General features: G+C 47.5%; 1 protein-coding gene across 4 annotated transcripts in view; it reads left to right on the forward strand.

Annotated features, from left to right (window-relative positions):
• PIP5K1C (phosphatidylinositol-4-phosphate 5-kinase type 1 gamma) overlaps nt 1–12,278 on the forward strand; it is a 50,817-nt gene that overhangs the window by 17,435 nt on the left and 21,104 nt on the right. For 2 of the 4 annotated variants that reach the window (XM_075524654.1, XM_075524653.1), the window contains exons 2-5: nt 7,426–7,457; nt 9,780–9,866; nt 10,218–10,348; nt 10,988–11,105. In XM_075524654.1, the coding sequence (XP_075380769.1) occupies nt 7,426–7,457; nt 9,780–9,866; nt 10,218–10,348; nt 10,988–11,105 (368 nt within the window). Of the gene's footprint in view, nt 1–7,425; nt 7,458–8,182; nt 8,282–8,376; nt 8,551–9,779; nt 9,867–10,217; nt 10,349–10,987; nt 11,106–12,278 lie in introns of all 4 variants that reach the window. The other 2 variants (XM_075524655.1, XM_075524656.1) reach the window with 2 other exon arrangements.

Consider the following 12,278-nt stretch of genomic DNA (forward strand, 5'->3'; position numbering starts at 1 on the left):
TGAATCCTCATCAAGCTTTGCTGTGAATTCTGGTAGGCAGATTTGGACTTGTAGGCTGTAACAGAGAGATAAGCCAGAGGCTAGGAAGAGGCTGGCATCCCTGATGCCACTGCCGGGGTCCCCGACCTTGGGAGCGTCTCACCTTTCTGCCCCCGCTGCCCACGTGGGCAGCAGGGAGAGCACTCGGCCGCTCTGGACGTGCCGGGGAGCGTGTGTTGTTCCACTCCGCAATCCTCCTGTGACCGGTGGCGTGGAAGGGAGCAGGAACACTGTGTTCAGATAAGGCTGCACCTTTCCCATCTAGCAGATGTTCGCCTGAACATCCCACTGGATTGCATAATTACAGAGTTGAACGTGGAGCCGAACGGCTGCAGCCTTTTCCGCTACTGGGTGTCAGCTATTGTGTGCTCCTCTTGATGAGATTTTTGTTTTGCTTTTTTGTCAGCTGTGTCACACGGTTCGGGCTAGGCACTCCGAAATTGTCCTTTTTTCTACACGCAGCTGATCCGAGACAAGAAAACAAATCAGTTCTTTTTAAATTTCATTTCCCTGGTCTTGTCCTGCTCGTTCCCCACTGTAATTGGGCTTCCGTGCTGTAAGCGCTTTTCTGGTGAGTTGTCAAGGAAACGTTTTAGCATGGTATGTCCTGGCTCAGCAGCGGGGCTGCACCCAGGATGCAGTCCCGCACCTGCAGCTGAGGGAGGAATGCGTTAACTCCCCGCCTGCATCTTCAGCTTCTGCCCTGCCTCCTGAGCTGGGATAAACAGATTTATTTCTGAGGCAGAAAGTTTCTGCATAAAAACAAAAATAAAATAGGCTGGTAGGTGCCTGTGCTGCAGAATCATCCCTTTGTGGCAGTCCCTTGCAGTGGTGGTGCTCCGTAAGCTGGATGCTTTGCTTTGAGCGGGCCTAGCTGGGCTGTATAATACAGGGCTTAAATTGCGTGATCCCTGGGGGAGCGCTGGCAGGGGAGCAGCAAGAGCATTTCTGGGGTTTGGGGTTCAAAACCCTCAAGCAGAAACCTGGAGGCAGGGGCAGGACCAGGTATGGGGCTCGCTGCTGGCTCGGGGCAGGCTGGGGGGCTTCCTGCCGCTCGCCTATCGTGGGTTAATGGAAGAGCTCATAGATAGAAACTGCCCGGGGTGGAAAGGAGGGAGCGAGCTGTGTCACTGCTATCGAGTAGGTACACACCAGTGCCCCGAGGCCCCGTCCTACCTAGCCGGTACATTAAGCTCTTTCCCTTAATTTGTACAAGGCATGCCGTTCCTTTCCCTAACGAGTTTATGCTCAAATAAACAAGACAGAGGGCATGGGAAAAGAGTGCAGCACATAGATTTGGTGCAGCAGATCATGGTTTGCAAATGTCATCTTCCCTCCACGAAGTGGAGGTGGTTCCTGCGCGCTTGAAACAGCAAAACGAGGCACGGAGCTGGTGTGGGCGGCGAGCGGGAGCCGAGGACAGGGAGGAGAGCAGGGCAGCCGAGGTGGGATTAAACGGGATTGCTTATCTCTGGCTGCTCCTGGTAGTCCGGTTTGAATGCTGCCTGGTGCTGCCAGCACTTCTATCTGTCTGCAAATAACTGCTGGACTTTGGATGGTGACTAACCTGTCCTGAGGAATGTGGAGCTACCTGTGCTGCAGGTGCACTGGAGCAGGGTCTCTCCTCTGCCTTGCCGTGCTTGCCCGTAGGGATGGAGCGAGCCTTGCCTGGGCACGGGGCTGGACGGGGCCAACCAGTGGGGAGAGAGAGTCAAGGCTGTTTGTGTTCAACCAGCGCGAGTTTTGTGTAGATGACCCCCATTCAGTCACTCAGCAAGTGCTCCATGGAAAAATGGATACATTTGGGTATCAAAGCTATATGTAGATTCTATAGAACAAGCAGAATTTATCTCCGATTGCTTTATTTCCTTATTATTTCTACCAGCTCTCCAATGGCAGAAGCAGCTCTCTGTGCCCAGGGTGCAGAGCAGTCGGCTACAGCTCTTTCTGCTGAGAGATGCTGCATTAAGGGGGGGCAAAACCCCCAACTTCTTATGTAGTATTGTGGCTTACTTGATGTTTCTCATCCTAATCAAATTGTGTTGTTTTCTGGTAAGAAAGTGTGTTTAATGATCAGAAGTAGGTCATCCTGGATGCCTGGGAAGGGCAGGTTGTAAATAGCTGCCTTCTCCAGGAGGCTGCTGAGAGTCCGGCTTCTGCTCCCTGCTGGGTCTCCTCCTCTCTAATGACTGCCCTGGGCTGCTGATCCTGCTTGCTGGGAGCTGAAGCCACATGTTTCGAGTGCGAGAAGAAAATCAGAGGTTGCTTGCTTTCTTTCCCTTTTGATATGGCCTGATGGTCGTGCCGGCTCCTCGGGAAGCCCCGGCTGGCTGCCTGCAGTAGTTCAGATACCGCTTCTCAGCTGAGATGTGTTTTCTGGCATCTCGTCTGAATTGCCTCCCCCCTCCCCCTTAATTTTAATTTCTTTTTATCAGCAGTCCCTTACGGGAGGTAACAGCTGTCTCTTTTGATGGATGTGTTTCATTTCTAGCCTTTCTCTCTGTCTTTCGACTGCAGCACATCTGCTACATGAGTATAGCCTTTAACTTTCACAGCTTGTGCCTTAGCACTCTGTTTCTTAATGCTTTTGCACATAATGCATTGACCAGACGGGGCTGCATTTAGAGTGATCTGATCAAACAATAAATCGTAGCATCCTGGTTGCAGTGTTCACCTCCTCCTGTCGTCTAAATGGGTTGCTCAGGTGTGTCATGTCTTGTTCTCAATCAAATAAGTGTAAAATTAGATCCAGACCTCCTTCGGTGTGTGTGAGACTTGTCAGAATTTCACAGCTTTCTAGCTGATTTCGCTGGGTTAGTATTAAATGTCAATTTTGCAAAGGCTGCTGTCAGCTCAGTATTTTAAAAACAAAGAACAAATTAAAAAAACAGCATCAACAAATATAAACTGCTGGTCCAGCGCTTTTGGAGAACAGTACTTTGAAAACTAGCCGTGTTTGATTACAATTGCTACGGCCCCGATTGAGAGCGCATGGCAAATTGCAAGTCTCTAGTGCGTTGTGTTTTTGGAGGGGTCATGTTGGTACAGCCGCCAGCTGAAGAGCTTATGTGGTGTTTATATTCTAAGGTATTTTTAGTTGCAGTCACATTGTATAGCTCCTGGTAAACGCTTTACTAAAATGAAGCTTTTATTAAAGATGCAGCACCATCTCTGACTGGAGAAAGGAGTCCAGATAAATCTACCGGTTATTCAAATTTGCTTTGACTTCTCTAGAGCATCATAAAGCATCAAATACTTAGAATTTATAAATATGTGTGTGTGTGTATACATCTGTCTTATAAAGAAAACTTCTTTATTAGGTCTTAAACGAGGCTTTTGCTGGATGTTGTAAAGTTTGTTAAGAAATTCCTTTTCAGTGGATAGAAGCCTCTCGTGGCTCTTTCCGGGTTTATAACGAAGGGGTTTTGCTAGTCCACTTGCCTTAGCTGGCTTTGAGAGATCTGAGTGGCTTTTTTTTTTTCCTTGATTAGATTTTAAAACTTATTCTCTGCACATAAATGAAACTTGAAACCCATGTTTTTAACTTAAACACATTCTAAGTTGTGGACAGCAAGGGCAATATTTTCTGGTTTTCATGAAGTTTGCTTTTAAGCACAAAGATTTGATTTTTTTTTTTTTTAGCTTAACTTCTGACATCACTTGCATTTCCCTGATGACAGCATCTGAGAGGCTGTGGGCTGGAGAAGCTGAGGGAGCTGCTCTGATCCCAACCCTGCCCCATTTTATCAGTTCAGAAGCGCACTGATGAGGCCGGCTGACGAACCTGGTAACGACGAGGGTTTCCGTCGTGAGCGGGAGCCCTCCTGCCAGCCTGTGTTGTGCTTTGCTTACTGGGAGCGAGCGATCAAGCGTATGCAAATGGAGGGTGAGGGGCCTAGAAAGGTCTGAACACCAATTTGTTGATGCAATATATTGCGTAAGAGGAGAAATGGGTTCTCTCATCTTGTGTGGGTTTAGGCTCCTCTGGCACGGTAGAGCTAAAACTCGAGAGCCCTTTGCTGTGCAGAGGGTTTCTGCAGTAAATGTGCAGAGGGTTTCCAGGAGTGAACTCATCTCTGTCCTGCAGGGTGTCGGCATCGTGGCGGGGATGGGCAAGGCGGTTGTGGCTGTGAAGAGAGAGGCGTATGAAAAAAATAGACATTAAATCAGAGATGAGAATTGCTGAATGCTACAACTGAAGCATTCATTTCTGAGGCTCTGGAGGAGCTTGAGCGTTGGGATAGGGTCGGCTCAAAGCTATGCGCAGATGAGAAGAGGAACTGAAGGCAGCAGGTCAAGCGTGCATGAAATGCACTACAAAACCCAGGCACGAGCTGGAGGCAGGGCAGAAAGCTGGGGTTTCATCCTGGGGTTCCCCTTCCAGAGCCGGTCATCACATTCCTGAATACACCCTCACTAAGCTGCACCAAATCCGATAAGAATCATTTCAATTGGCTTATTAAGTGTTGAAACTTCCTGCGCAGAGCCCCTGTTCCCCACAAACTCGAGTGCTGTCTCTCGTGGCTGTATAACCCCCGAAGCTGGAGTTAAATCAGTTTTCGCAAGGCCATCTGTCAGGTTGTTTGAGATGAGCACAGCCGAGTGCCACGCACTGAGTAGCCAGTGGAAGATTTTTTCATTTTCTGCCTAGGCAAGTTGATTTTTATAAAGCCGAATTTTTTTCTTTTCTTTCTTTTTTTTTTTTCTTTTAATTTTTTGGGGGGGGGGATGGGGACAGAGGTTTTGCTGGTGATGCTCTTGTCCACCTGAAGCATCATTTCTCCTGGAGGTCCGCAGTTCCTCGCCTCTGGTACCTTTCCTTTGCGTGGGCGATTGGTGTTGATTCCACATTTGGTACGTGTACAGCAGCAGACACTTAAAAGCTGGGAATGAAAGCGGCTTGTGGTAATTATCACAAAATTAAAGATAATCTCCTGCTCTGGAATTGTGACAAAGTGCAGAAAAGAGATTAGTGCAGTAGGAGAGCAGTCTCGGCTGTGGCAGGGAGAGCGTAGTCTCCCTGGCCCGGGGCCCTCTTGGCCACGTTGTGTTCCCAGCAATTTCCAGTGTTCATCCTGGAGCAGCATTTGCCCCTTTGGGTTCCTCTGTGGTCTTGAGTTGCTGCTCCAACTTGTGCCCTGGAAATTCAGTAGCCAAATGTTCACTCAGTGCCATATCTCCTGCTCCCCTGGCCATTGTGGGACTTTTTGTTAAGCAATTGTAAAATTACGTTGTCTTAGGCCAAAGAACTAATTTTTCAGCACAAAAACTGCCGCGGAGTTTGAGCGAGGGGTGGTCCTCTGAGCTGCGTGCTGGTGCAGTCCCAAAGAGCTGGAGGGAGTGACGGCGTTTCATGTCACCCATCGCACACGGCTCCTGCCCGTGTAGGCGACGGCCCCTTGGCTGAGGGGTGTGCGGGTGGGTGGGTGGGTGATGGAGGGGAGCCGCTCTGTGCCGGTGAGGGGTTCCTGCTCCGCTCGCCTCCCGTCCTCCTGTTTGAGATGGGATTGTGCGATGCAGCTTGCATGGAGGGAGCAGGATTTCAGACCTTTGCTGCAGTCCTGTGATTCTGTTCCTGATGCAAAACTTGGACACTAGAGACGGTGATTTAAAACAAAACAACAACAACAACAACAACAAGTGAATCTTCCTGTGCTGCTCCAGCTTTGCAAGTGCGGCCCAAGCTGTTGGGCTGGAGGATTGCATTGCAGACAGTTCAAAACACCACATTGACAAGACCCGTTTTGTACCAGGGGATCCCCAGTTTGCTGAGACTGGATGGTGAGATAACCTCAGCACTTCTGATTGAGAGGAATTTCATCTCCCCTGTGACCACCAAGGGGTTTTTGTTGGGTTTGTTGGGTTTTTTTGCTTCCTAGGGTCTGAAATATTTCCTGAAATATAACTGAATCACGTACTCTCCTAGCGCTGTTGTCATCTACAGAGCATCACGCTCCTGTTATGCTCAACTTCTTGCTCAGGCTCCTTTTGAAACAAGCCCTGAAGCATTGCTGCTTGTATTTGGGGAGGTGGAGCAGTTACCCACTTAAATCATCGTAGTTCCTCCTTGGCCAAATGGGGGAGATGCTGAAGCAGCAGCATGTTGGGCTGGATGCTCTGGGCTTTTCCTGCTCTCCAGCCGGGAAGGCTGGAATCTCCCTCTCCCCCTGGAGAGGGACCAGCCCCCCAGCTCGAGTGTAGATATCCCTCTTGGGTCGGAGGATTTGCGCACCGGCAGGCGGTTGTGTAATGCACCCGTTGCCCTTAAGTGGGGAAACGTCGAGGGCTTGGAAGAGCCTTTCTTTTTCAAGGCCAAAACTCTCAAGCTCTGCTCAATGGTCTCTTGTGAAATTAAGCCCTTTCTAAAGAATTGTGGGTTGCTTAATGATCTGTGCTTGTAGGAATGCTTTGGGCAGGAGCAGGGAGCAGCAGACTCTTACCTGGAAACAGATTGCCTTAAATCTATCACTTGGCTTTGCGTTCCTTGCAAGCGGGCTTCTCTCCTAATAACTGGGCTCTGCATGCAGAGGTGGTTGGGGCAAGCTGGGCAGCTGCCTTGGCAGGGGACGTTGTGCTGCTGGGATGGGGTGGGGAGCTCTTCTTAAGCAGCTCTTGATCCTTGTTCATGGTGGCTCTTCTAAGTCGGCTGGGCTGGAGCTGGTGGTCCCACGCGCAAGGCTCGCAGCAGGTCAGCAAACACCTCGCAGGGCCGGTGGCAGAGGAGTCTGTTCTCACTGTTGCCTAAAAATAAGGAGCTCCTTGCAAAATGGGGCTTGTGCTAGGAAACGGAAAGATGGCCTCGTGTTAGAGGAGGGTTTGGGCCTGTGTTTCCAACTTGGATTATATATCTAAAAGCTTTAGACAAAATCCTAATTTCTCACCATTCACTGTAATGGATTAATGGTGGCTTCTCCCAAAGGCAGTGGTAGAGATAAGTGGCGCATTCATTTTTGCGATATATTTGGACATTGGATTCTATAAATAGATTCAATATCGATATCGTTTGTCAACTGCCTTCTGAGCAGCTGGAAAGCAACTTCATAAGTGTCTCTCTGGGCTTCTGTGTGTAACTGACTCTTCAGTGTAATGTGGACCTATTACTTACGGTGCAGCAGGGATTTACAAAGACTCTCTCTACCGAAGCCTCTAGGAAACATTATTGCTAGGAAAAACTGTGCATCTTTGTGCTTCTGAATATGAAAGGGGTTTGGGTGACCCCTATAACTTCAGACTCCTGCACTAGTGAAACTGAAAACTGAGCAAAACCAGCTGCTTTTAAAAGCTTTCCAGCTTGCTTGAAAGAGCAAAGCATTAGGCTATTTTCTTGGTGGCTTTTTTTTTCCTGATGTCCCTACTTTTACTGATGCTCTTCCCTTCTCTCCTCAGGTCTGGCACCGAAGAAAGCAGCCATCACCGAGGTGAGATGTGTAAAGCTGGCCCTGAGAAATAAGAACACAGAGCTCTAGAAAACACTTCTGCCTGACTTTTTTTGAGTAAAGCTGGATTTCAAAATACATTTAAGATTACTGAAAATTTGATAACTGTTATTTGGGAGAGAGAAAATCGGTAGCAGGTCTCTGGAGTCCCTGTGTTGGCATCAGCACAGTCACAGAGGGGATGTGAAGGGATTATGCCCACCACGTGCCCATTTTTAGCTGCGTGGTCCATGACGTCTGTAAGTAAGTGGCTGGGGACACCTCTTCCACACCAGAACCTGAAGGTGATAAATGGAGAATCTGTGTATTGGGCATCCCTAGGGCTTTGTGTTGGGTCTCACCCGCTCCTGGGAGCGAGTCAGGAAGGCTGTAATTTGTGAAGCCATAAAACAGGGGAGCATCTTGAGGGACTGATCTTCTCTCACACATAATCCAGGTCGCAGGTTGCTGAATCACTGTTACCTTCTGGAGCAAAACTCTTCACAGTTGGCAGCAGGGAATCTAGTAGGAGGATCTGTGCCTGAAAGCTGTTCCCTGAAGCCCACGCTCTTGGTTCAGGGTACCATGTTCAAATGATTTTTGTTTGATCTAACTTTCTGACATACCCCTTTACTCACCTGGGATGATGAGCATTTGTATACATGAATAGCAAAATCTTCCCATGAAACTGCCAGGAATGTGACACTTGATTCTTTTTGCCTCCCCAGAAATATGCATAGTAGGAAGCTCAACTTCTGTGAAAGCTGATGGCTTTGTTCAATGCACAAATAGCCCCACTTTTTCTTGTCCTGGAAACACAGTCACAGGTATTGCAAGGGACTGTGGAAGAGACTTTTGTTACTGCATGTCATATGATGGCAATCTCTTAACCAATACCTGTGTCTGTTAATCACTTTGAGAGGATGATGATGAGCCACGTGGTGAGGCAGGACGATACAGCTTGAGCTTGCGTGTAATAGGATCCAGCTTGTTGGTTAGAAGCTGCAAGGAAAGGATAAGCTGTACTGCTAATCACGACTGCTTGGAGAAGGAGTACTCGGAAGGAAGCCTGGCTGTGCTAAATGTTTTAAACAGAGTAGGAAATAAGATTTTTTTTGAAGGAGAAATCAGACTGCCTCTTAGTACCAGAAGTACAAGCAGTTTGACCAGAAATAGCTGCAAGCTCTTGATTAAAAGCTAAAGCACAAAGAACTTCTGTAGTCTGAACAAAATTATACATTGTCTGCTGTAGACATCAGTTCTGAGAGATGGGTCTGTGCGGCACTCGAGAGAGACAGTGATATAATATTGTCACTTGGGAAGTGACCTTGGATCTCTCTGCACGCTGCTTAAAGGAACATCCAAAGCCTGTCTGTTCTCTAATGTAACAAACCCCCAAACGTCGCTGGTGGCTCACTGGCAGTTTTAGCCGTGCTGGGCTCTGCAATCCGCTGGGGCGGCGGGAGAGCTGGGGAGTGGGTGAGACGCTGCCCTGTGGCAGAGTATAGAGGCCCTACGCCTGGGGTTGCAAAAGGACCTGAATGGAACTTCACAAAACATGGTAGTGTTGGCTTGTTAGAGGGTGCAGCCACAGTCTGTTCCCTCCTGAACCAGGAAAAAAGGCCCAGGCAGACTCAGAGGTAGAAGAGGAAGAAAATGGGATAGGAGTAAGTTTGTTCTCACTCTGAAGTGCTGGCAGTCCTATAGCGTTTCTGTAAACTCTTTGGAAAACTTCAGGAAGAGCTGTTATTGCAGTTCACCCTGTGTGGGCTTGTCCTTTGAATTGTAAACAAATGAGATCGCACTTAAGTGGATTATCTCCATGTGAGCACAGGAGTGGGGTTGTGTTGTCCCTGTTATCTGTCTCGTTTCTCCAGTGAGGCATTGGTATGACACCTGAGGGCATGGGATTTTTAAGAATAAACTTCTCTTGCTGTTTGATTTAATACATCACTATTTTAAATCAATGAGAAACTGCAGTCAAGCAACTGCTGCGGAATCTTGGCAGCTGGGAAGCAAGCGGATCTTTCCTGAGCTCAGCATCTTTGCTGAGGGCTCTGCCCACCTGAGGGTGTCAGATGGAGCGGTCGGGTATTCTAACTCTTCTTGTCTTGAGGGATAGATGTATAATTCCAACAGCCTTGTTTAAGGCTTGCTGGTGCCAATTACTCCTGTTTGCACCCTGCAGACTTTTCTCCAGTGGTAGAGAGTGATCCCTCTGTCCTTTACAACCGTGATAGCGTGAGTGTGCCTGTGCTGCTCTGCTTGTTCTGGTCGGCCAGGTCAGCTTCTGTTCTGGGCTTCAGCCATGCTCTTTTATTGCAGGGACCATCACTACCAGGACAGCCTGGCCAAGGAAAGAAGATAGGTCATCGAGGCGTTGATGCTTCTGGTGAAACCACCTACAAAAAGGTTTGGTTTTGTGGAGTGGGGACTGGCAGCTCTGTGTAGGTGGCAGGCTGAGAAGAGAAGTTGGGGCCCAAGGTTAGCAATAGCACAACTGAGCTTTCCTGGTTCAGTTTGTTAATAGCTACCAATCTGATTTATATTTTATGCAGCACCCTTGTACTGCATAATCTTGCAAATTACAAACCTTCTGGAAGCCTTAATCCATCTCCTCAGCAGCTGGTTGAACTTGTTTAGCTGTATGTGGTGTCCGAGATGACCCCATAGAAGGCATAGACACAGCTATTGTAATACAGGGGATGTTATCACAATAATCTGCTGTGAAATGCTCACTGACTGCTCTTTTCTTTCTGCCAGACCACCTCATCCACTCTGAAGGGGGCCATCCAGCTAGGGATTGGATATACTGTCGGCAATCTGAGCTCCAAGCCAGAGAGAGATGTCCTCATGCAGGACTTCTACGTGGTGGAGAGCATTTTTTTCCCAAGGTAAAGGAGTCAGGGGAAACAAAACGAACGGCTGAGTTATTTCTTTTCCTCTCACCGATTTTTCGAGAGAGCTTCCATCTGTCTTTAGATCAGAGTTGGATGCTCTGAATGTTTTAAATATGCATCCATTACATACAAACATAACAGTGGGAAGTGTTAGATTCTGCAGTACACTGGCTTGCAAGGAGGTACAATGTAAGATGCAGTACTATATGCTTGAGTTTGTTAGCCTTCCTACGTGCTTTTCTTTCTACCTGTCCGTCAAGAATTTCTTCCACGAAATTACACCATGTTTGAGGTGGAAGAAACTAATTCTGGGAGCTCTAACTCTGTAAATAAACAACGCTCATAAAAGCTATATTCTCTTTGTAAATATATTCTGCTTGGCAGGTGCTTGTTCCTTGCACTCTTTGGAAATAGATTTTGGCAGATAATTTAAAACCTATTTTCCTGTTGTCCTGCCACAGAAGAAAGATATTTTTTGTTGTTGTTGTTCCTAAGATGTCCTTTTGCAAGGCTTTTGCATCTTAAATATACCGTAGATAGACATCTTAAATATACAGGAGCCTTGATGTGACTGTACGTATCTGGTGAATGGTAATACAGAGGCCCTGCTCATGTAATGTCTGTTCCATGCAGCGAAGGCAGTAATCTCACCCCGGCTCACCACTACGCTGACTTCAGGTTCAAGACCTATGCACCAGTGGCTTTTCGGTACTTCCGAGAGCTCTTTGGGATTCGTCCAGATGATTATTTGGTATGGATATATCTTTGGATTTCTCTGTCTTTCCTCCTTTATTTGAGATGGTCTAGAGTAACACAAGAAATTTGCCCCTAAATCAAGGCTGTCAGCAATTCTTGCCTAAAAGGGGCAGAAAAGAGTTGAGGAATCGTTCTGATCCCAGCAAGGAGTTGGGAACAGGCTGTGGATTTAGGGACTCTGTTCAGTTTTGGAAGAGATCAGCGACGGTCCCAGCAAGACCAGCACTGCTCAGCCCAAGTCTTCCTTTGCTAAGAGGTAGCTGCTAGCTTACACTGGAGGGAAAGGAAATGATCTGCATACAGTGTGTGCTGTGTAAGCCACGCGATGGGGTTCCCTTTCTGTTGCTTGTGGTGACAATAACTTATTGTGTTTACAAGCAAAAGGAGTTGTGTTCTGCTGGGTGCAACCCTGTAATGTCCCCTGGGGCTCTGAGGACAAAGATGGGAATTTTTCCTTGTGTACTCACTCGAGAGCTATGTGAGTGTAGTTATTTTAATCATCTTACAAAGACAGAATAAAATACAGCTTGTTCTTGTGCTCAGAAAGCTCCTCAGAGCTGGAAAGGCTGTTTCTAAAATACCTAGTAGTACAAGCTGTCGGGGCTTGGAGTACACAGGTTGAATTTGGTCCCTTGCATGTATGTGGTGTCCTGCTCTCTAGAAAAGGACATTTGTTGAACTGGGGAAGGGAACACATCCAAATGACACATGCCCTTCCCCTTGTTTAATAGCCCTTTTTTTTCTGGCTTCAGCTGTAGACAGGGGTAATCGTAGCTGAACACCTACAAGTAGAAACAAATCCGTGCCATTGCACGGTTTGACAGTAACAGCGGTCCCCATCTGTGCCATCCAAGATAATGCTGGCTGATTTGATGAGTGGTTCAAAACTTGGGTAGAGCAAAGAGCCTGCCTCAGTTGCAAAGGTCACGGCTCTGATTTGTTGCTTCTGCTTCCCCTGATTCTCTCTTGCCTGCCACAGCAGCAAATGCCTTTAATTATGCATGAGATAATTAACTTGATAAAGTCTTGGATCATTAATCTGTGCAGTGCTGAAAGCTGTTTTCAGTACGTAATGATGAGCATTTAATTTATTGCTCTGATTATGTCCCTTACATACCCTACCTCCCTCTCCCCATCTTACCTCTTGCTGTGGCAGCTCTGACGTGAT

The sequence above is a fragment of the Mycteria americana genome, chromosome 24 (assembly GCF_035582795.1).
Source record: "Mycteria americana isolate JAX WOST 10 ecotype Jacksonville Zoo and Gardens chromosome 24, USCA_MyAme_1.0, whole genome shotgun sequence".
In the NCBI taxonomy this organism is placed as follows: domain Eukaryota; kingdom Metazoa; phylum Chordata; class Aves; order Ciconiiformes; family Ciconiidae; genus Mycteria; species Mycteria americana.